The 25,720-nt window shown below is 39.8% G+C and overlaps 1 protein-coding gene across 5 annotated transcripts in view; it reads left to right on the plus strand.

Annotated features, from left to right (window-relative positions):
- PTPRM (protein tyrosine phosphatase receptor type M) overlaps positions 1 to 25,720 on the plus strand; it is a 661,667-nt gene that overhangs the window by 240,495 nt on the left and 395,452 nt on the right. For all 5 annotated transcript variants that reach the window (XM_059706595.1, XM_059706597.1, XM_059706599.1 and 2 more), the window contains exon 3: positions 24,313 to 24,584. In XM_059706595.1, coding sequence (XP_059562578.1) covers positions 24,313 to 24,584 — 272 coding nt within the window. The remainder of the gene's footprint in view (positions 1 to 24,312; positions 24,585 to 25,720) is intronic.

A 25,720-nucleotide genomic window follows, 5' to 3' on the forward strand; every position in this document is an offset into this window, starting at 1 on the left:
GAGGGCAGAACCTCAGGTCCTAGGCAAAGTACCTGGTACATGCAACTTGGGAAACCCAACCGCTAAGTCATAGAGCCCGTGAGCCTTTCCAAACCAGCATCGCCTACTTAGCCACTTTCCCTATCTTTTCCAGTGTCTGTTTTGCTCCCTGGAATACTTGTATTTAGTAGAGACAACGTGTCTGAGATATATACTATAGAGGAATCATTTTACTTGGCACATAAGGATCGGTGATTTGTACCAAATTTGCCCATGGGTGGTGATGCCCTGCAGCAAGGGAGGCCCACGCCCTATGCTATCTCAGTGGCCAGTCTTTATCTCTGTTCCTACCCCTGCTCTTTCAAAGGAATTAAGCTGACCAGTGTTCTCATTTGTGTTCCACTTGAATCCTCTTTCTTATTAATCTCTGGCTCAGATGGCAAGCACATCCTTTACAAACATCTCCTCTGAGGAAGAAGCCATTTCTGATCTGACCTTCCCAATTCCATCCTTCCTCAGTTACTCCCTGCTCTGTGCTTCCCCTATGTACCCTACGTTCATGTTGGATTCCTAGTTATGCCTTAGACACATCTGCATTCCCCCACAGGATGAGGCTGTGCTCCCCAAGGCCCAGGTCCCTATCCTCTTTAGCTTTGAATCTGACCTTTAGCTTAGTGTTTATACCATTAAGAAATGTGTTATGAGTGACTGAATGTCTGATTTCTCGGCCTCTCAGCCTTCCCTGCATTTTTTTAAACTGAAGGTTTCTAGTTCTGTAAATCCCCTAAAATATTTATGCTTTGTGCTTTTAAGTTTCTGCTTATAAAGTAAACAGAATAATGATTACAATGAAACACACTCACTATTTATAGTAATATGAAAACTGAGTGAGATTAACCATTATTCACTGCGAATTTTCTTGTCTTTAATATTTGAATGCAATCTGGCTTATTGCAGCAAGGCTTGCAAGTGACAGTGTAATATTTTAAAATATTTATACTTGCACATAATAAGAATTTTCTGCAGCTAATTTTGGATGAATTGAAATGAGTCTAAAAACTCTACAAAATATCTGCAAAACAAGTATAAAAACCAACGCACTTTGAATGCTCCTGTCAGCTAACTCATGTTGAGTGAGGTAAGACTGGATTCTCCTTCGGAGCATGTGGCCTGTTTTGGTGAGGTCACAACATAAGGAGGAGTACACACCTAGACCCTCTGGTGGACAGAGAGCCTACACATAAAGGTCTTCTATCCTTTACTTACAACCCTGCACACCCTTCTTCCACAGATGAGGTGGGAGGGTAGATGGAGACTGTTGTGTGTGTGTGTGTGTGTGTGTGTGTGTGTGTGTGTGTGTGTGTCTGGGTTCTTGGAATTTATATCTATCTGGCTTCTTGGAATTCTGTGTTTTCTGAAAGCATCTTTGAAAGGCAGTGGACTTAAGGGAATGGGAATCTTAGAAAGGCATGAACGTTTAGAACATGGGTTCTTAATTGTTTTGGGACCATGGACATCCTTAGCAGACTGCTTCTCCGAATGATGTTTTTAAATGCATAAAATCCAGAAGATTTTAATGGAACCAATTACACTTAAATAAAAGAATCTAAATATTTAAAAAATGTGATATAATAATAACAATGTCTTCATATATCACTAAACTAATAATGACTGTCTCTATTAAGCTTGGTGATTTCAAAGTAGTTAATATAACATGGTAATATGATATGAAAATCTCTGTGATTTTCTAGTGACAAAGTTGCAAGTACTGCTAATAAAGTTGTAGTTTATTGCCTACACTGTATTTGAAGGAAATGCCTCATTCAGTTAGCAAGTATTGAAAATTAGGAACTAATTTTGTTATCACCCAAGTGCATAGACCCCCATGAATTTTGTCCATGAACTCCTCCCAGGGATTTTTCTGGCTTAGTGGAAGATATTCTTAAGCAAATGAATGGCGTGGCAGGAGGCACAGGGTGAGAGAATGAAATGGGTGAGGAACGTGAAAGATGTAGTTGGCTCTTGTGCTGGGCTGGTTCTGCTGAGGCTATTAATGCTGCCCTTATGATATGAACAGGCTTGAGTGCACTTAGTATGTGTGACTAAGTCTCTGAATAATTTCACCTTCATTTGAATATAAGAGAAAAAGATCCCTCTTTCATTAAATAGAGAATCATGATATGCCCAGCCACCGGCCTTGGCGTACAGCTGGCCTGGGTAAATTACCTGGGGATTAGGGAGGCAAGGCCTACAACCTCTCTAAGTACATTAGGTTATCGAAAGTCACCGAAGTAGGAACTGGCCAGAAGAAATCAAACATGCACGTAGGTACTTGTTCAGGGAGATTTCTATGGAAACTCTCTTCAGCTTTCTACAACCATATTTACCTTTCTGGCATTTGGTTTGTAATGGGGAAAAGTTTGGCAATAGCATTAGTCATCAGAATTTTATCCCCTTTTACTCAAGTGCTTGTCTTTTTTTAAAGTATAAAAATGTAATATAATGTGTGGGTTTGAGGCAGTTTCATGTGGGTAGATGTATGATGAGGCTTTACATTTTTTTAGATTTTTAAGCTTCCCAAGGTAAGAAATTATCTTTTCTTCCAAAAATGGCTAGTAAGTGGCAATTATTAAACTGGTGGCTTTTTTAGGAGTTTTCATTTCTCTGAGCATGTTCTAATGAAAATATTAATTGCATGCTTTCTATGGCTTAACGTTTTGACATTTTGGTTATCCTACCACTGGTAACATTTCATGACTATGGATCTGGGAACCCTTTTAGTTAAAATCTCACAGACACTTAATAGAAATTGTTTTTAACTCTTGATTTACTTATGCCATAATTATTTGCCTTCTTCTTTCCTAATTGTATGTATCTACATATACACATGCAAGGGAGACTTCAGATTATTAAGAGCCTAACATCCAGACCCAGGTTTGTTCAGGGTTGTATGATAATTTTGTGACAAACTGGGCCTGGAACAGAGCGCTGTGGCTTTCAGCCAGTTATGCTTTTAACACTACTCACTTCTCGGGAATAAGCTGAGAGACTCAGATGTCATTCATCCCATGATTACTCCACCTGTACTGTATTCTTGGCACTGCAGCCAATGTGGTAGATATAGATGGTGAGAGAGAGAGAGAGAGAGTCCTCTGCCTCGGAGGCATACAGACGAGCAGGGTGAGGTGGTACGTGCTAGTGGAGGCTGTGATGGGGACTGTGTGACACCAGCTGGGAAGAGCAGATGAATCACAAGACCTCAAGAGATCATCCAGAGGGTGCTGTGAGGAAAGAGTAGGGGTTTTCCAGAGGATTGGGGTAGAGATGGGAGGAAGGAACAAATTGTACATGACCTTGGAGGTGCAGTGTGTGAGGCAATGATGAATAATTTTTGTTGGTGGAACATAACATTTAAAAGAGGATTACCAGGAGCTGAGGTTGGGTTTGGAAAACAGAATACTGTACAAAAGGTGGACCTTTTTTTCTTGGTTCATTCATCTCAAGCATAAATATCCTTTCTATCTGTATGAAATACAAATATATGTTATGGCCCTTTAGGTGAGTTTTGAAGGAAAGAGTTTGTCTCACGTAGAACAAGGAGAAAGTTCCAGAATGTGATGTGCAAAATCTTGTAGCATTTGTGAGCTGAACATGTTGGGGAAGACTGTAGTGGTCTGTATCGTAGCATGGGAAGAGTGAATGGTCCCAGAAAAATATAAGCTTGGAAGGGAGGGCCTGCTGATTACATTCTAACATCAACTCTTTCACACCAGCTGGGTGTCCTAAAGGTCAGTTCAGAATGGTTCTGATTCCCTAGAGTTAGCACAGACCCCACAAACTGTGGGCAAATTTCTTTGATTCTGACACTAACTATCCATGGTTAACATCGGATTCTATGAGTTAAAGAACAAGCTTCCCCCAAAGACTGCCTTTACTTCAGATGCCAGCTGCAAGTAGGGTTTCTAGGTCACCTACATTTGTGCTCAACTTGGCCACAAATTTGAGGATTCCCAGGATCCTACTTCAGGTTTAGTAATTGACTAGAATGACTCATAGAACAAAAAAACAACAACATTGTTCTTGCAACTAGTTTTATTATAAAGGATACAACTCAGGAACAGTCAAATGGAAGAAGTGAAGGGAAGGTTTGGGGGCAATGTGGCAGGGCACAGAGAGCTTCCATGCCCTCTCCTCATAGGATCGGGCATGCCACTTCCTAGCACATTCTGTGGTCACCAACTGGGTAGCTCCACTGAGCTTTGGCACCCAGACTTTTAATTGAGGTTTTGTTACATAAAAATGATCAATTAAATCATTGGCTGTGAGATTGAACTCAATTGCCAATATTTCTAAAAATGTCATTCCTCTAATCAGGTGGTTTGTCTTTCTCTTGACCAGGCTCCATCCAGAAGCTATCTACGGGTCCCTCCCTGAGTTAAGGCATGAACATCACAAATACACACCTGTCATTCAGGAAATTCCAAGGGATTTTGAAGTTCTGTGCCAGGAACCCTGGACAGAGACCAGATGTATTATTTTTTCAAATGTATTTCTTTTAAAAAATATATATTTCTTTATTGATTTCAGAGAGGAAGGGAAAAGGGGGGAGAGATAGAAACATCAATGATGAGAGAATCATTGATCGGCTGCCTCCTGCACACCCCCTACTGGGGATTGAGCCTGCAACCCAGGCATGTGCCCTTGGCCGGAATCGAACCTGGGACCCGTCAGTCCGCAGGCTGATGCTCCATCCACTGAGCTAAGCTGGCTAGGGCTATTCTTTTTATTATACCAGTGATGAACTGTAGGTGCCATTTTGTAACATTCTGTATAGTATAAAGATGGTCTGTGCATTTGCCAACAAAATATTAACATTTTATATGTTAGTAGTTAGCAGATTACCCCAGAACCTACCTGTTTCAAAAGAAATAAAATAAGGTCTTTCAACAAAACCTTTCCAGTCGAAGGTTATGAAGGAAGAAGCAAATGCTATTTCTTGCCTTTTTTTTTTTTCTAATAAAAGTTATATATGTTCTAAATCCAGTTTAAGATTGGACTATGGCTTTATCTGCTTAAAGGATAAAGCAGTCACCCTGTCTGGCATTCTTTAATTTGAAGATGGGAAGTAAGTTGCTTTGTATCAGGACTTTTCACCCTGTGCCTAGGACTCCCTTTTGAATGCCAGATTTGAACAACTTCCAGCCTTTTGGTATCAGCAATGGAGCCTTTGTCAGTACCTCTTGGGACCAGATGACTTGCAGCAATCTAAAAGTGAGAGTATCCTTTTATTTTGAATCTTTTGTTCAGAGCCATCCAAAGCATAAGGGAACTAGTTAATACTCTACATTCTATTCGGGCAAGTTAATTTTCAGTAGAAAACTCTCTGGAAACCTTTGTGAGGTTGTTTGCTTGGGTGAGACCAAGAACTGAAATGACGCATGAGCAGCAGGAGGACCTAAGAGGTAATGAATGTCAGCTCACCTGGTGTCTGACCATGTGTGGTTGTTCTATAAGCTCCTTACTAGAACTAGCATCAGGAATATTCTAAAAGCTAAGTGTCCAGTGTCTTCCCATAGATTAGAGATCGGGCCATGTGAAAGTTCATCTTTGCCATGTCATGAAAGTGAATGTTCTGAAATTAAAAGTGAAACTGAAGTTCAAATTACAACACAGCATGGGTGTCCTTAGTCGGTAGTTGTCTGGTGAGCTGAATTTTCAAGGTGGCTGGCAATGGACATCCGTTAGTACCAGGAATGATCTAATCACTGTTAGATGATAACTCATTTTGAACTCTATCAGGTACCCCTCTGCTTTGCTGTGCAGACTCTGCCCCGTTGGTGGTAAGTGAAGGTCATCATGAAGACTATAAAGGCTTTCCCATAGTCCTGCTGCAGCATAATGGCTTAGTATACCCACAACTATGGTACTTGAACTTGTCTCAACTATCTTTTATTTTTATAGTGTCTTCATTTTTGGCAGCTCATCTTTGTCTGCTTTCAGCAGTATCTTTCTTTCTTATAAATTTTTGAAAATTCAGAAACCTGTAAGATTTGTAGGTATGTACGGAGTATAGGTTCCAAGTCATCTGAATAAGTGAATGGACTTGGGAATTTCTGTTTGGCTGTTCAAATTTGTGTGTGTGTGTGTGTGTGTGTGTGTGTGTATGTTTTGGTGTGCTTAGTTTCCTAGGACTTAATTTTTCATGTTGCTGATAAATAACTGAATGCTAGATAAAGAGTGCCCCATCCTCTTGTCTTTTTATTTCACTGCCTACCAACAAATATAAGGTCTGATAGATAACAAGTTTTAAAACAATTGAGCGATTTTTGTTATAAAATTATTGTATGAACATTTAAGTGTTGTTTTCTCTGAATAGCATATAAGTATTCTGTCTTGAGTGCAGTTTTCTCCTCTGGGTGTGGAAGTAATGTTGCCTAATGAAAGGTTTAAGGATGCTCTCTAAAATGCTCTCTCAAAGAACTCTCTCTCTGGCAGCTAACTCTCACGGGGACAAAGTAGCTTTCAAACCCCTTCCAGGAATGGTGAAAGTATCTAATGTGGTTGTGTGCCAGGTGGGAGTTCAGCTCTTTGGAAGACCAGTATGGCCACAGTGCAGCTCTTGAAAGTTTTATAAAATCAAATCATCAAACTGCAGGAACAAAGTATTTTAATGGGAGCCACTGTTAGGTCTGGAAGAACCCAAGTTACTCTCCTGGAAAGACATACTGTACAAATGCTGCTCCTCAATCGCCCCTTGATTTCAGTGGTTGAGCACTGGTTAATCCTTCTAAAGTTTGCACAGTGAATAAAGGGGAGCACAAATATTCCTTCATCCTTGTATTTGTGTAAGGCTTTAAAATGTCTCAGTGATGGGCCAGTTTAGTTCTTAATTTACCCTGCCAATAATGCTTCATTTGCATTAGCCTCTCTTTTCTGCAGTGCTTCTCTTAGTGTTTGGATATATCTCTGACATATACTTATAACTTTGTATTCTAAGCCTCTGATTATATGGTGCCTTCCCTGTTAGACTTGAAAGGCCATGGACTTCTCTTCCTATTGCTCAATATCAGTGTCTTTTACTTGCAAGGAGCCTCATAAATGTTTGCTGAATGAACAAATGCTGAACCACTAACCCATTTTCCTCCCACTGCTGGCCTGGCTAACTACTCATTCTGAGACTCAGCTTAGACATCACTTCCTCTAAAGAGCCATCACTAACACCCACCTTCCCAAACTAGCTTTAGTGCTCCTTTCTCTATGCCCTAAATGACTGCTGGAATAGCTTTATCACTGCTTACACCATTTCAGTATAACTATTGGACTACCTCACTAGAATTAAGAATGGGGCTTGAGTCTTACTCAGCTTTGAATCAGTGGTGCCTACAGCATTTCCTGGCACACAGTAGTTACTCATTACATGTTTATAGTTTTAAGAGTGAAAGAAGATAGGATTAAAATTTGGAATGTATTGTGGAGATACTTGCAAAATACATAGTTTGCTCTTTCTTCCTAGGGTTTTAATTATCTATAATAATAAAAGTGTAATATGCAAATAGACTGAATGGCTACCTTTCGGACGAAGCCTGGGCTGCAAGGGCTGAGGCAGAGGCAGCCAGAGCTGCGAGGGCCTACTCTTGCATGAATTTCGTGCATCAGGCCTCTAGTATAAGTGATAAGGAGCAAAAATTAATGAAAAAATACCCCTACCAGTAAGATATATATACAGTGATTTTAAAATATATACACTGCCATTTCTTGTTTGTAACATATTCAGGTAGTTTATTCCGCAGCCTGCCATATGCCAAGTAGTACACAAGGTTGGGGATATAGAAGTACAAAATTTACTATTTTGCTTTTTTGTCCGGTAAAATTTAATTGTCAGAATGATATGAAATCACTGTTCTTCTGTATCATGTGGGCTAAGAATTGTATTGAACACCATCAGCTACCCAGCCTGACAAAAATTTATTTGATTGTAACTTGAAATGTCCCTTTTATCTTTCCCTGCTTCTATAATATCACTGCTCTAGATTGCTCTACTATTCCTAATATTTAAGTGTTAACATAAAAATTCTATGATTGTGCATTTATAATTTATGTAGCTTTGTATTTCTCTTCAATGTGTTTTTGTCTACATGATCTGTTTCTTCATGTGGATTAAGAGCAATGCCTTGTATAACTTAGTCACCAAAATATTGGTTAAATAAAAGAAAGATTAGTCTTGACTTGAATAAAAATACCTATGATAATCAATATTTTTCTTTTCTACATTTCTTCCCATTTCACTACCAGCAGTCATGAATGTGTTAATTGTACAGTAATAAATGTTGGGAATGATTCTTGTGGTGACTCTTGGCAAAACATGTGAATGGAGGACTCTTTTGTTTTGAGGAAGAAAACGTAGTGTACTTAGCATCATTGAGTACCTCTGTAATTCATCACAAATATTTCTGAACCCCAGCTACATTAGCACTTATCAGATAATGTTTGTCTGCTCTAGGGTTGTGTAAGCTAAGGAAATAGGACATCTGTTTTGAATAATTTGACCTTAAATCACATCTTTTAAGAAGAGCCACAGGAGTGTGTTTATGTCATCTTATTGCATTAGGAAGCAACAAGAATAAACAGTATCCTCTGGGCTTCTGAAAGATCCAGAGGTTGATCTAATTGTTTATACGATATTAAATGTCTCATTTTAAATTCATCTTTCTCAGTGAACCTTGGTAGTTTTGAAAGAAATAGATTTATTCTTATCTCTTTATCTTGTACTTTGTCACTAACTATTTTGTTTACTAGAAAAATAAACAATAAAACTTATTTTGCCTCCACACTGTTGCCTAAGCATGGTGGGTTTTCATTTTTATTTTTAAGTAAGAGAATGGCTCATGTGATTTGAGAATAAACTCATTTTTTAAGAGTTGTGATTCAAAGCTGAAGATGACCCTAACAGCCTCTAGTGAATTTTTTGTTCCTCTATTTTTAATTTTTTAGAGAGCATATGCCATAAATATTTAGTTATCTGCCTTTGTGATATGCTATGAAATCCTGATTATGTGTTGGATTAAAACATTAACCTTCAGATGAGACTGACTGGATTAAAATCCTAGTTTCTGTGTGACTTTGGGGAAGATTTTTAACCCTTCTATGAAATGATAATAATACTTTCTCAATGGGTTATTGAGGGGATCAAATAAAATAATAGATATACACTGTTTAATAGAGAGTGGTTCATAGCAAATACTTAATAAATATGTAGTGACAATAGCAGCAGCAGTAGTTATAATGCAAGTGGGCAGCCATGATGATTCCCTGGGCTCAAACCCACTTCTGCATTAACCAATCTGCTATTCTTTGAAGTCATAGGGCCACTGTATGTAAACCACTGACCATTATCATTAATAAATAAAAATTACTATTTTCATGTCTGGAGCAATTGTTCAGTTTTTATAGCCAATAAATCAAAACACTTGAAAATTAAAAATAAATAGGCCTTTGGTAAGCAAACTGACTTATAGGACTCTGTTTTGCAGAAATAAAAACAGTGGTGTGTTCATATGAATGTTTATTGAACATATTTTGTAGTAGCTGACATTAAAAATGTTGAACTGGGTTTATATATCTATACTGACCTAAAAAGTTCCATGTTATATTATTGGGTAAGGAATAAAGCTAGAGAGGAGCATGTCAGATTATTATTCTTTGAAAAACATAGGAAATGGCTAAAAAAATACTTCATATATGTGAATATGTGTTTGCATATATATAAAGAAGGACTTTGAAGGAAATACACTATGAGCTCAGATAATTTTTTTTAATATATATTTTATTGATTTTTTTACAGAGAGGAAGGGAGAGGGATAGAGAGTTAGAAACACCGATGAGAGGGACACATCGATCAGCTGCCTCCTGCACACCCCCTACTGGGGATGTGCCCGCAACCAAGGCACATGCCCTTGACCGGAAGCGAACCTGGGACCCTTCAGTCCCCAGGCCGATGCTCTATCCACTGAGCAAAACCGGTCAGGGCCAGATAAGTTTGTGGGTGTTTGAGTGAGAATGGGCAACAGTGTTTAATTTTTCCTTTGAATTTTTTTTTTTTTTTTTTTTTTTTTACTTTTTATGGTGGCATGTTTTATTTTTGTTATTTTAAAAATGTAAAGGAGCCCTGACTGGTTTGGCTCAGTGGATGGAGCGTCGGCCTGCGGACTGGAGGGTCCCAGGTTCGATTCCGGTCAGGGGCATGTGCCTTGGTTGCGGGCACATCCCCAGTGTGGGGTGTGCAAGAGGCAGCTGATCGATGTTTCTCTATCGTCGATGGTTCTGACTCTCTGTCCTTCTCCCTTCCTTTCTGTAAAAAATCAATAAAATATATTAAAAAAATGTAAAGGAAAAAGTTAAAGCACAGAGAAAGAAAGAACTGGGCCTATGTGTAAAAGAGAAAAGTCCGCAAGGATGCTTAAAATTTGGTTATTTAGTTCTTTGCTATTGTAAAAGCTAATATATAGAATTTTCTCTGGAATTTTTCCAAGTACACAGTTATTTTTCCTGTGAGCTAATCAAGTCATCATCAAGTGAGTACATTTTAAAAAGAGCTTAACAAAAATGAATCATTTAAATTGGTTAACATTCAAGCTATATAACTTCGACTTAAAAGGGAAGAACAACCCTTGCCTGTGTTATCAGTGGTTAGAGTGCTGCCCCTTGTACAGTAGGGACACAGGATTGATCCTTAGCCCTGGTCAAAGTGCATGTGGGAGGCAGCCAGTAGATGTGTCTCTCTCATATTTCTCTCTCTCATATTTCTCTCTCTCATATTTCTCTCTCTCATATTTCTCTCTCTCTCTCTCTCTCTCTCTCTCTCTCTCTCTCTCTCTCTCTCTGCCCTTCCTGCACCCTCCCCCCTTCACCTACTCCTCCTTTTCTCCCTTCCACTCTCTAAAAATCAATGGAAAAATATGCTGGGGTGAGGATTGACCAAAAACAGGAAAATATTAATATGCTAGAGATAGGAAACAAATCAAAAACCTCTTCAGAATTTCATGAAAGATGAGAAAGGTATTTTAAAACCTTAGGTCTTAGGGGTATGGGCTGGATGGAGGGCAATAGGGAGGGGAAGGGGGACATTTGTTATACTCTAAACCAGGGGTCCTCAAACTGCGGCCCGCGGGCCACATGCAAATACAAATATTGTATTTGTTCCCGTTTTGTTTTTTTACTTCAAAATAAGATATGTGCAGTGCGCATAGGAATTTGTTCATAGTTTTTTTTTAAACTATAGTTCGGCCCTCCAACGGTCTGAGGGACAGTGAACTGGCCCCCTGTTTAAAAAGTTTGAGGACCCCTGCTCTAAACAGTAACATATATATGTGCATGTGTATATATATGTATATACGTGTGCACTCAGGGGGCATCCCTCAGCCCAGCCTGCCCCCTCTAACAGTCTAGGAGCCCTCACAGGATGTCCTATTGATGTCCCTGTGGGGAGCGGGCCTAAGCCGCAGTCTGGCCTCCCTCTGTAGAAGGCAACTGTCCGATTAGGTATATAGATACTTTCTGAAGGCAGCACAGACTCCTTCCTTATTTCTTTCCTCTGTGGTTGGAGAATAGGGGACTAAAAGGTGGAGACAGAACTGTGGCTGGGCCTGGGGCTCTTGTAGGCAGCAGAAAGAAGGAGAGGGCTGGGGAAAGTGTAGACAAGGTTTTCTTCAATTGTCCTCCCTTCCTCTGGGCCTCTCGCTCTCTTCTTTCCTTGCCGTGGTGGATGCTTGGGCCTTGGACTGACAGGAGCCCAGCGACAGTGGAGTTCAGCCCCCTCACTTCTCAGCTGAACATACAACCGCCTCACATTCCAAGTGGAGCTGTTTTCAAGTGGCTAAAGTGCTGGCAATTCATGCCTCCGGGCCTTTCCTCTCTCGGGTTTCCTCCTTGGGTCAGTTGCAAACTTCCCCGAGACACCGAAGCAACTCTGCCTTGGTAGTTCTGCACCGGCCCCTGCCCGGGCCCTGCCAGGCACTCTTCCTTGAGGTCTCTGGGTCCACAATCTGAGCTCAGGGAGTTCACCCAGAGCCCGTTCCCCGGACAGGTGGGGCACGGGGGCTAGCTTGAGGAGCTGGAGGAAGATGGCAGAGTAAGAGTTGGTATGAACCAGCGCCTGCTTAGCCAGACTTCCTAAGCTCCCCACCAGGCCCAGGCTGTGCCCCTTCCCCACACCAGGAGGATCCCAGCTGAGGTCCCCTCCCTGCACCCAGCACTCTCCTCTCTGTTCTACCACTGGGGAAAGGGAGCAGCTCACCTGCTCTAGACCCTGCCAACCTGGCAGGCTAAGGCACAGGCGGTACAGCCTAGGGTGCTGGTGGCTGTAAGCCTTCTCCCCCTCCCTGAAGCGTGGGGCGGGGTTGCAGCAGCTCACAGCTGCCCCTGGGCACCATGTATGGAGACACCGCTCTCCACTGAGCCACTGTCTGCCCAGGGCCTGTGGGGGTTGGGGTGGCCTCGGACTCCCACTGGCCACATTGAAGCCAGACTCGGCTTGGCCGGCCACCCCTGCTGCCTGAGGGCTGCGCATGTCCCACGGACCTCATCGCCCTCATGAATTGCCATGGCCCGGCCTTCCCATCCCAGGAAGTGGCCATCCCGATCGTCATGGCTCACTCCCCGGTGCAGTTGGGCCTGCCCAGCAAGCATGTAGGCAGGAGCTGGGCCTCTGAGGGAAAGGAGGAGGGATGCGAGGGCCAGGGCAGAAGTGGGGAACTTGGCAGTGTAAACACAGCACCCTCACGTCGTGCCGGCCCCTTGTGCTGCATTCCCAAACCCCTGGGTGCCCCTGCCCAGCGCTGTGCTCTTGGGCCTGGGGTGGGGGTGAGGGACCTGGAGCCGCGGCCTGAAGGCAGCCCTCGGGGCCCTGTGTCCCCGGCGAGTGGGCGGGGCTCAGGCGAAGGCAAGCGATGCTGATCACCTCACCTGAGTCCTCGGCATCGCTTGCCTTTGCCTTCGCCCCACCCGCTCCCGGGTCACACATGGGAATGGGCCCAGTCCCCAGTGGGCGGGCGGGGCTCGGGCGAAGCGATCAGCGATTGTGATCGCTTCGCCTGAGCCCCCGCCCCCAGGTCGTACATGGGGGCCTGGATGGCAGCTTGTGCTGTCCCACCCTGCCTGCAGTATGCAAATTAGCCACCATCTTTGTTGGCAGTTAATTTGCATATTGCTCTGATCAGCCAATGGCAGGCATAGCGAAGGTACAGTCAATTACCATGTTTATCTATTATTAGTGTAGATATTTTTTTTAATGTAAGAAGTTATACTGTATTCTGAAGGGGAAAAAAACTACGAACTAAATAGTGGAACTTGTTCAAAGTAATTTTCTATCTACCAAGTTTAGAGATATAGTGATAGAATAATATATCCGAATATGTTTCTGGATCACCTACCTCATAGATTAAATCAAGATTTACTGAATTGTATAGTTAATTTTCCTTTACTGATTAACCTTAAGGTGTGTTTGTTTTTTGTTTTTGTTTTTTGTAAAATAAAAACTTGGCCATTGTATTTTATTTATGTTTTAATTACAGTTGACATTTAATATTTTATTAGTTTCATATGGACAGCATAGTGGTTATATAACTTATGAAGTGATCCTCCTGATAACTCTAGGACCCCCTTTGACACCATATATGTATAGTTAGTATAGTATTATTGATTATATTCTTGACACTGTACTTTACATTTCCATGACTATTTTGTGAATGCCAATTTGTACTTCTTAATCCTTTTACCTTTTTCACCCAGTCCCCCAACCTACCTCCCTCCTGGCAACCAACAGTTTCTTCTCTATGAGTCTATTTCTGGGTATGTATGTTTTTTTTGTTGGTTTATTTTATTTTATTTTTTTAGACTTCCCATATAAGTGAGACTGTATGGTATTTGTCTTTCTCTGACATATTTCACTTAGCATAATATCCTCTAGGTCCATCCATGTTGTTGCAAATCGTAAGATTTTATTCTTTTTTATGGCCGAGTAATATTCCATTGTATGTATGTATCATAGTTTTTTATATCTGTTCATCTATTGATGGACACGTTGGTTGCTTTCATATCTTGTCTATTGTAAGTAATACTGCAAATTACAGTAAGTAATACTGTAAGTAATACTGCAAAGAGATATATGGAGTTACATATATCTCTTCAGACTAATGTTTTCGATTTTTTCGAAACTGGGATTACTAAGTCATAGAGTAGTTTTATTTTTAATTTTTTGAGGAACCTCCATACTATTTTCCATAGTGGCTGCACCAGTTTTTAATTCCACCAACGATGCATGAGGATTCTCTTTCTCCACATCCTCCTCAATACTTGTTGTTTGTTGGCTTATTGATGATAGCCATTCTGGCAGGTGTGAGGTGCTATTAGATTTTAGTTTTAATTTGCATTTCTCAGATGATTAGTGACATTGAGCATTTTTTCATGTGTCTATTGGCCTTACATATGTCTTTCTTGAAGGAGTGTCTTTAGGATCCTCTGGTCATTTTTAAAATCAGATTGTATGTATTTTTGTGTTGTTGTGTGAGTTTATTATATATTTTGTATATTAACGCCTTATAGGATATATTCTTTGCAAATATCTGCTCCCATTCAATAGGTTGTCTTTTTGTTTTGTTGATGGTTTTCTTTGCTATGCAAAATATTTTTAGGTTGATAGAGTCCTGTTTGTTTAATTTTTCTTTGTTTCCTTTGCCCAAGGAGACATATCCAAAATATACTGCTAAGCATCCATTCATGATAAGAACTCTCAGCAAAGTGGGGACAGAGGGAACATACCTCAACATAAGAAGCCTATATACATCATACTCAGTGGTAAAAAGCTAAACATGTTTTCATTAAGATCAGGAACAAGACAAGGATATTCACTTTCACCACTTCTGTTCAACATGGAATTGGAAGTCCTAGCCACAGCAGTCAGACAAGAAAAAGAAGTAAAAGTTATCCAAATTAGAAAGGCATGATATACATATAGAGGACCATAAAGAGTCCACCAAAAAACTATGAGAACTGATAAATGAGTTCAGTAGAGTAGCAGAATACAAAATTAATAATCAGATCAGTTGCATTTTTATATACCAATAATGATCAAAAAGAGAAATTAAGAAAATAACCTTGTTAAGTTCTGAAAATTCCATCTCTGCATTTTGACCCAGCAGTACAACCTCTGTGTGGTTCTGGCCTCTGACCCCAGCCAGGCTAATGAAACATCTTAAGCAAGATTTTTGGTTTCCTCTTCAGGAAGATGGTGAGCTCTCAAATCAGGGATGTTAACAAAACCCTTGGAATTTTCTGGAGAACTATGTTTTTGTGTGTGACAGAGCACCACTATTATGCATTTGCTAAGCTGAAAATGTCTAAATGATGCCCTATTAAAATATTTAAATTTGTTTTTTATTTATATAGAAGCTAGTTGTTTCATTTTTTTCTTAAAGCAAGACATAGTTCAGCTATGTGATATATATAAACCAGTTATATATGTGAAAAAGAAATCATTTCTCAATTGACAATAATTTAGGGGGGAAAAATTGGAAACTTATATGTGATGACTTGTGTCATTCTGAGATTTAGAACAAAAACAAACTAGTTTCTAAAGATGTCACGCAGTAAAAAGCCTGACATGGAAATGAATCAGTACCTTAAGAACTTTCTAAACAGTCTACCTGTCACTTCTCCATTGTTGGATATACTCATTGGCATCATCAGATAGTTAAAAGGTTGTGTTTGCTTTTCTCTGTGTTTTCTTACTTAGAAATTATAGAACAGAGTATTTTCCAGCTAAGTCACTGAAGCAGCTTGTCTAGATGAGGCACTGCAATATAGTCAGTTTTCATTAAACCCTCACTTTTCTCATGAGAAGAGAGCACATTACTTTTCTCAATGGAACCCCCCCCCCCCCCCGGTTTCTTCCATTTTCCATGAGCCTCTTCATTCCTTCTTTGTCTCCTATGATACATGTGTCACGAAACTCTTTTTTTTTAAAGAGTTATTAGTTGATAGTTCTAAATTCACAAAATTGACAGGCACTCCAGTTGTAGTTATATAAATGTTACTAAATTTTAATGGATTTGATTTGCTAATTTGTGATTTTTTTTCTAACTGTGCTGAACACAGAATATTTAATGTATGATATACATCTAATCTGTGAGGTTCTTGCTGGAGGAATTGGTCCAAGTTTTATAGTTTGTGGTTCTCAAAATGCCCAGCACATGTGGGCACTCAGATGAGCCCTGTCATGGCTAAAAGTGACTACTTAAGATGAATGTATCTATTTCGTTCAGCTCGGTATTTTATGAATAATTAATAATACCCATTCAGTTGTGATGTGAATCACTAAATTGACAATGATTATTTAATATAAATGTCTTAAAGAGAGTGTTTTATGAACATTTTAGGCATATGAATTATGCTTATTATTAATTTTATAGCACTTAGATGGATGTGGAATTCCCTCAGGGAGAACAGAGTGCACGTGCTAACTAGTATGACTTGTAAGAAGTCTCTCATCAGATGAGCCCATCAGTGCTCCCAGTGAGAGCACCAACTGGACTCCAGGAGGGAAGAGGCTGTGCAGTTGCTTAGAGAGTCTCACTTGGGCTTCCTGGTGATGTGGTGTTACTTCTTTGCTCTCCCCCCGTATTTTCATGAGAATATTAGGAACAGGGCAAAAATTGGTGCGACAAACAAATGGTCCTGCCCAGGAATTGTTGAGAAAGAACAAGAAAGGCAAGAAGATAGAAGGTAAAATAAAATGGGAGAGCCCTAGCAGGTTTGACTCAGTGGATAGAGTGTTGGCCTGTGGACTGAAGGGTCCCAGGTTCAATTCCGGCCAAGGGCACATGCCCGGGTTGTGGGATCAGTCCCCAGTAGGGTACATGCTGGAGGCAGCCGATCAATGATTCTCTCTCATCACTGATGTTTTTTTTCTCTTTCTCTTTCTCCCTCTCCCTTCCTCTCTGAGATCAATAAAGAAATATATTTTTTTAAAAAAAGGGAGATAGGACATTTGGGTGAAGAGAAATTTTTTATTAGCGTTTTCTTCTCTAGTAGTTGCAAAGTAAGTATTTGTACTAGGGTGAAATTTTTGAAAGGATGTAGGAGAGGCAGTAGCTTCAGAAGGATGCATGACATCCTGTCTACAGAACATAAATGTGGCTGTGAAGACAGCCATTCCTCAGGCTGCAATGGGTGCTAATAAGTATTTTTAAAGTGATAGTGGCTGCTCCCTGCAGAGGCTTTGTTCCCTTAGAGCTTTGCTCCCTGAGTTCATTTATTTCTCCACAGGTTTCATCTTCCCTGTTTCACAAGGTTTCTCATCAGAAAAGACATATTTTTTAGGACCATTGTTAGTACTGGCTGAGGGAGCAGGAGGAGGGATGTCACATGGTATCTTGATATTTGAGGGATGAGATCAATTTGAAATTGCAAATTAAAAATGAAAAGCTTTCTTACTAAGGAGGCAGAGCCCACTTTAGATATGGTTGGTTTTGGTTATTGGGGAGGAGTTGCAGTTTGGCCTTAAAGCACTCCTCGGCTGTGAAATCAATTGTGGGTTGCACCCAGCATTCATTTATTTATGTTGCAAAATGAAATATGGTAGATTAGAATGTGAATATAATACACAGGCACATGGTAAGAAACATAGTGACACAAGTTTTCTTAAAAATTTGTGTCTGAATATGTGTCTATGTGTATAAGTGTTATGTATGCACACATAGCATCACACATGTATACTGGGTTGCAATATGCAATATATTTTGTATTATGAGTAATAGAATGTTTGAAATATAATTGGTTTTAGAGCATTGCCTTTGGAGTTAAACATAAAAAATTCAAATTCCCCTTGCTCTATCAGACATTGTCAGTGGGACCCTTTGGTGAATTAATTATTCTCTGTGCTTCCTCAGGTCATTCTTGTTGGGGAGAGTTAATGAGATGGAGTATATGGAGCACCTTACCTAGGCACTGGGTGACACACTTTCCTTTCCTGCATTTTCCCCTTTTTCTTACAAATAGCCATGAATGATGTGATCCCGTGTGCCCTGACCCACTGAGCTCTCTTCTTTTGCTCCTTGCCTGGAAGCCAGTTCTTTTCTGAATTTAGAGTCTCAGTGCTGTCTTTTCACTCACCAAGACTGTGATTGCCTCTTCCCTGTGTGTCCACTTGCTTCCTATAGTTGGTCTCCACCACTTTTCATCATAGGCAAGGGGCTTGCTTGAATTTATAACCATTATCATTGGATTAAGAAACCAGAGAAATTTTTTTCATGCCTTTTTTTCAATTAACGTGTCTCAGTGTTCTTCTTCCACTGTTAAGAAAAATATATAGATTGAGTACCAAGAGTGCTCTACCCCTGTAACTTTAAGGCTATGCCACTCAGAGTGCTCTTCAGATGAGAGCTGGTCCGCACATTGTTCCTGGTCCATGAGCAGTACAGAAATTGAAAGTCTTTAGAAATTTTTAGAGGAATTTGGCAGAGTAATTTTATGTTTATTTAATAACAAATTTGTGTTTGCATGTTGCACATCTTTTTGTTTTCTTTTTCTAAAATCCATGTTTATTGTGCTTTACATAAACTTGGTCTGAGATGCATTAGGAATTTTAAAACTGCTCCTTTATCATAGATTGTTTGAGCAGCACTGCTCAAGATATCTTCATTGTTACAGGCAGTGTATCTAAATAGGTGAGAGGAAGCCACATGCCATGTAAACTAGAGTCAGGATATATGCTAGCTAAGATGGGACTTGTAAACTTTTTATGGCTTTTGGATCTTCAGTTCATAAATGTGAAGGAAGGCATGGTCATTGAGGAAAAAAATTAAGATGAAACAGCCAAAGGGAGTGAAAGACTAAGGATCTGTGCACTTTTATTAAAACTTAAGAGGCTTTGCCGAAACCGGTTTGGCTCAGTGGATAGAGCGTCGGCCTGCGGACTGAAGGGTCCCAGGTTCGATTCCGGTCAAGGGCATGTACCTGGGTTGCGGGCATATCCCCAGTAGGAGATGTGCAGGGGGCAGCTGATCGATGTTTCTCTCTCATCGATATTTCTAACTCTCTATCTCTCTCCCTTCCTCTCGGTAAAAAATCAATAAAATATATTTTAAAAAAAAACTTAAGAGGCTTAAAAGTGAATTATATAATGGCTTTCAAGTTTATAAATGCTTCTTCTCTGTCACCAAAGTATTCGATAACACCCATCATCCTCTCTTCCTGCTGGATGACTGAAAATGCTCCCTTTTTTGTTGTGTGCACAAAGTTTCTCAAATGTAGGAAGAGAATTCAGTTTCCTCAGCCTTTAAAAATCTAGAGCTTCTACCATACCAATGCAAATTTTAATGATGGTGTAGAAGGGAATAACTAATTATATGTAGTTATTGCTGCTATAGCAAACAATGATGGAAGATAGCCTTATTAAAAGCATTTGCCGGTGGGTGTGATTAAGCTAAATTTAATTCACCCAAAAATTCAAGAATTAGAACACTGCATGTTCTTATAACAGAGTTTTCCTTTTCAAAAAGTGAAAATAATTATTCTTAACGACCTTCAAAGTCTGCATGGAAAGACTGTTCCTTTTGAAGCCCACTCCATTATGTGGAGCTTTTTTCATTTGCCTGCAGTGTTAAATTCTCTACTTCCATACTAGGATTTAAGAGTGTTTTGTTATCTAAACACAAACAGAACTTCTATGCTAATTTGAATTCTGATTTCTTTTATTTGCCCAGTTGGAGTGTTTTTTTGTAGGGGAAAAAAGTTGAAGTAAGGAAATACTTACCAAAGGAGACCCAATTACTCCTTGAGAATTCATTTCCTCAAGAAAAAACATTGAAGTAGAGGTGAAAATTAAACATTCAGCCATATAGGGATATTTAAGAAAAATCACCCTCTTAGTGTACAATTGAATATAAATGTTTTTAATTTTTTAAACATCTGGCTGGTGAGTTGACTTTTCTTTCATATCATGTAGGTGATACATTCAAACAATGAAAAGGCATCTCTTTCTTCCCACTTCCCATTCTCTATGCACAATTGTGAACTTCCCCAAGGATTCTGGGTTGCTAGACTCTGCTAAACATAAATGTTCACATTTTCTCTTCTAAACTCACCATAAGATAGTATTGCAGCACTGGCAGAAATACAGTATTGGCTGAAATGTCACCTTCTGTACTTCTATACTTTGAAAGTAAATTCTCATGGTCACACAGAAATAAAGCTTCCCTTCCCAAAGCTTAAATGTAGGGGCAAGATTGAGTTCAATACTCAATTCATTGAGTTTTGTAATGCCATTTGTAATACTAATGGACCTCTCTCATAAAGAAAGGAAATTTAAAAATTATCATTGAGGTGAAATAGGATAGGAGCAGGAAGATTATGATGTGGACAGGTAGAAATCTATAGAACTGAATGCTAAAGAATTGCAGAAAATTCAGAGAAGTCATGCATTTAGCGGAACTATGAGGAAACAAAATAATCATAATGCTAATCGCAAACATATTTTGAGCTTATGCTACATGGTAAGCATTGTCCTAGGTGCCATTGTATGCATTAATCATTAATTGTGGGGACTGCATAGAAATACCACTTGAGAGACTCCGGAGGAAGAAAAAAGGGGGCCTCTCAAGGGAATGTCCCAGGGGATAGGTTCTCAGTAAAGAGAAGACTCTTCCTCTAAAAAGTTGTGTGTGTGTGTGTGTGTGTGACATCAGTGATGCTCAGCTGGTTTCTGGAAAATGGGAGGAGAGGTCTCTTGCCTGTGACCATGGAGAAAGCCCAGACAGATTTGCTTTCTGTGGACCAGAACAGTGAAGGAAGAAGACACTGTGTAGCAGGTGTTTTCACCAGCACGACACACGTGTGCTTGGAACATCTCTGACTGATTTTACAAAATCCTATGAGGAAAATGGGGTTGAGGCAGACAACTCGCAATCGATGCAGTTTTGTAGCCAGAGAACTAATAAAAACAGTAACAACCCTAATCAAAACACTGACCCATTGACTCCCATTCATTGGCAGTTAGAATCCCAGTGAATCCATCATTAGCCTTGTACCCGAGGGCTCCAGCCTCCTTCTCACTAACCGGTCCTGGAAGTCATTCCCTTCTAATAAAGACCCCTTTCTGCCAACTTGAAAATTAGATCCAGGGTTTGTCCTCTTCATCAGTCCATGTTCTTTCCTTTTTAAACTCAGTAGGGAGTAGAGTTTCTTCATCTGTTCTTGTGGTTTCCCAGACAGCTTAGCAGAGGAGAAAGAGGAATAGCTCTGGAAACCACTAGACTTCTTCTTGCCACTTCTTAGACTAAGCAAAGGCACTGCTCAGGATTTTTATCTTTGTTCAAAATCTACCACATAGCCTTCCATGTAAGAGAAAATTTGCCCCTGATCACTCTAAAACTATAATGTCCTACAAAAAGATCACACATGAACCAAAGGTACTTCCGTCTTACATGGATGTCACTCCCCTATTTGCTAATCCTATGTCATCTGTATTACAGAAGGTGCCATGTGACAAACAGACTGGATTCTGGCTCAAAAGGGGGAAAAAAGAGAAAGGGGTATGAAAGTTAGAATCATTTGAGTATGTAACATAGAATGTCACTCTGAAATCAACATAAAAATATCTGTATGCTTTCAACAGCTCAGAAAGCTGACAGAGCATTTTCTGCTGGGATGGAGCATATTCAAGTATTGGAGGAAAGGCTGTGTAAGTAGGAAAACAGCATTTTAGGGAACCCTGGTAATTTCCTGAACAGAATGTTAGGAAGTTACCAAGTTTATGCCAAGCTGTGAAATGGGATTTGTATGTTTCAGCTTCACACAAGCATCTAAACTAGACTTTACAAGATTTGGGAAACGCGGACTTTTGCCATCTTTTGCATGTTGTCATGTTTGCCACTCATGGTTGCCCAAGTTTAAATGATGGAAACATTCCGGGAAATGATGTTGGCAGTGTGGCAACACTAAAGGTTTTGGTGATTTGGAGATGGCCTCAAGGCCATGTCATGCCTCAGTACACATTGTAGCTATGTTGCAGGTAACAGAGCCCCAAGTGATTGAATATGAAATAAATTTTCTTATATTTTACTAAGAGCAGAAAAGTACAGCTTTACCAAGAGCAGAAAAGTACAAAAGCCTGCTTTAGATTTCTTACGGGGTTGGTCAATCCTTTGTATTTTGAAGGTATTTCTACATTTTATAGTATATAGCTAACCCAAATCATTTCAATGGCATTCTCTTGCCACTTGTTCCCTTTCTCTGTCCCCAACTCTTTCTTAAATCACATTTCAGTTTTTCCTTATTACTGGAATATATGTTCCATAGATAACCCTTCCCTTGTGGCTTAGCTTTCACATTTACAGGTACATAACATTCATCTCTTGAAAAACTGCTCCATTTTCAAATAGCGACTGTAATTTTCCTTCACTGTTATGAAAGGGTTTGTTTGCTTCGTATATGCTCAAGCAGCACACAGAGAAGCATGGGGTTATTGGAGTGTGGCAGGATGAGTAATGGGCTGGAAACTCAGAGGCTCAAAATTCTGGTTTGCCACTAACTCATCCTAAAGTCTGGGTAAGCTGCTTCTTAATTTCTCTATGAGATAATTCCTATCTATCTTAAATGGCATTAACACTAGTTTACCTCATCTAGGGACACTGGGAGGGTAACAGCCATAAGCAAACATTTTCAAATACTGATCCTTTAACAATATCTTATTAATTTGTAAAGGATTTACCTACATTTGTTTTCTTATTTAGTCCTCATAATTCTCTGGGAAAGGTAGTCTTCTCGTTTTTCTGTTTAGGAAATCACAGCTTGTAGACAAGATAGAAATCCCACACTCTTCCTAGTATTGTGTATATATATTTATATATATGTGTGTGGTGTGTAGTAATATATATATATATATAAAATGTATATATACATTCCTCCTTGAAAATTATGTATCACAAGAGGAGTGTTTAAAAAGGAATACTCTCTTGGCTGGTGTGGCTCAGTGGTTGAGCATGACCTATGAACCGGGAGGTTGCGGTTCAGTTCCAGGTTGGGGCATGTGCCCAGGTTGCAGGCTCAATCCCCAGTGAGGGGCATGCAGGAGACTGCCAATGGATAATTCTCTCTCATCATTGATGTTTCTGTCTCTCTCTTCCTCTCCCTTCCTCTCTGAAATCAATAAAAATATGTTTACAAAATTAAAAAAGAATATTCAAGGGCAATAGTCTCCTCACCCAGTAGAAATCATGAGTTCAAGCACACCTGAGTAGAATTTTATTTTTCATCTTTATGCTCCCAAGTTTAGGTGTTTCTCCTCAGAGTTTCAGTATATTTTTCTCTGCTGAAGAAGACTTATAATGACCTATTTACCCTTTCATTTTAGAACATTTTGCTTTTACCTTTCTTTATGTGAAGTATAAAATTTCTATAATTATTTTAGTTGTCATTTCTGTTGATCTTAAACATGGGGAGGGCCCACATGGCACAGTTGATGCCCGGGTATCTGGCAAGCTTGACTCCATGTGGAAACACTTCCATGGGTGGCTTAGTGTCATGGATGTAAAGACAGAAAAAAGCTCAGGGAGCCTTCTGAAAATGGCCATCCTCAAGATGGTCACAGTATGCCTAATCATGAAAACACCCCCACTGTCAGGAAGTTCGTTCTTTTAGCAATGGGGGAGAGATGGTGGGACTGAACTGCAAGAATTTTATTACATTGACTACAAGGAGCATCATAAGGTCAATCAAGTTCTCTAAGATTCCACAAATCAGACCAATCTCTTCTCTCTCTCTAGGTCATGTGAGAATCTTAAAGTGAATGTGATTCCCAAATGGTGGTACCATTATACTACTTTCTGAGATGATGGAAAAGATCAATATTTCTGCTGCCAAATATGGAAGCAACTAGCCACATGTGGCTATTGAGTTTTTGAAATGTGTTTAGGGTGATGGGGGAACTAAACTTTAAATGTTATAGAATTTTAATTAATTTTAATTTAAATAGCCACAGTGGCTACTTAAATTAAAATTATGAGGGCTCCAGGGTATGACTACTAGATTGATCAGCACATGTCTGCAAATTGTGCACATTTCTGTTACTTAGGAGATTAATTTCAGTGACATCAAAGGAATTTTCCATTCACTGATCTTGAGAATACTTTGGGGGTGAAAAGGTATAAGAGAGATGGGATTTTCAAAGCCTAAGTAGTTGCGGAATTTCAGGGTCGACCCATGTAAATGATGGTGGCTTTTCAGAAGTGACCAGAAAGTTGTGTTTCAGATTGTGACTCTCCTTTGATTTTCTTTTCTCAGGTTCTTTCATGTTGGTGAACACATCTGGCAGACCTGAGGGGCAGAGAGCCCACCTCCTTTTACCGCAGCTCAAAGAAAATGATACCCACTGCATTGATTTTCACTATTTTGTGTCCAGCAAGAGTAACTCTGCTCCCGGGTTACTCAATGTCTACGTGAAGGTCAACAATGGGCCTTTGGGGAACCCTATCTGGAATGTATCTGGAGAGCCAACCCGCACATGGAACAGGGCAGAACTGGCCATTAGTACTTTTTGGCCTAACTTTTATCAGGTATGCTCTTAGTTTTCATTTCATGTTTTGATGCATCCTCTAACTTCTAAAAATTTACTTCAAATTGTATCATCAGAGAATGTATAAAAAGTGTTATTGTAATTTTTATACCAAGGTAAGGAAAGCTTATGCTATTTAATAGGGAGTGTATTAAAACTTTGTTTGTAATTTTACCTTGAGAAAGGAGTAAAAGACACAATTCAAACTTGCTTATACATACATTAGCAGTAACCTGAGCAGGGCAGGAAGTGCTATCTGCAAGGGTATTGTACTTTCTATATTAAGTAAACCATATCTGACTCAGGGAGACTGAACACTTATTTCTAAAAGAAGCAACCCCTTCTTCCATCAGTGGCTCTCAGGGGTAAATGAGTCATTAAGAAGTGAGCCCCATGGAGAAAAGCTAGTGAGATGCAGGTTCCTGCTCCAGCCCCATAAGCAATGGGAAGAAAATGCCGTATGTAGGCAGAGTCTTCGTCAGGCGGGGAACTGCTGTCCGTGCTGCTGTCATTTGGGATGTTCTCTTGAGGCCTCTCTGAGTTCTCATTTAATATAACAAGGGTGGAGATCTAGGAGAAGTTAAGAAGTGGCACAAAAGCAATCTTGATGTCACATCTTGATTGTGGGAGAGTTCCTGTAACCCAAGTGCATCCTGACAGTGTCAAAAGCAGGAAATTATGCCCTAACCAGTTTGGCTCAGTGGATAGCAGTGATGGCAAACCTATGACACGCGTGTCAAAGGTGACACGCGAACCCATTTTTTTTGGTTGATTTTTCTTTGTTAAATGGCATTTAAATATATAAAATAAATATCAAAAATATAAGTCTTTGTTTGACTATGGTTGCAAATATCAAAAAATTTCTATATGTACATGGCACCAGAGTTAAGTTAGGGTTTTTCAAAATGCTGACATGCCGAGCTCAAAAGGTTTGCCATCACTGGGATAGAGCATCGGTCTGCAGACTGAAGGGTCCCAGGTTCGATTCTGGTCAAGGCCATGTACCTTGGTTGTGGGCACATCCCCAGTAGGGGGTATGCAAGAGGCAGCTGATCAATGTTTCTCTCTCATCGATGTTTCTAACTCTCTATCCCTCTCCCTTCTTCTCTGCAAAAAAATCAAAATATATTTTTTAAA

Source organism: Myotis daubentonii, chromosome 8, assembly GCF_963259705.1.
Source record: "Myotis daubentonii chromosome 8, mMyoDau2.1, whole genome shotgun sequence".
In the NCBI taxonomy this organism is placed as follows: Eukaryota; Metazoa; Chordata; class Mammalia; order Chiroptera; family Vespertilionidae; genus Myotis; species Myotis daubentonii.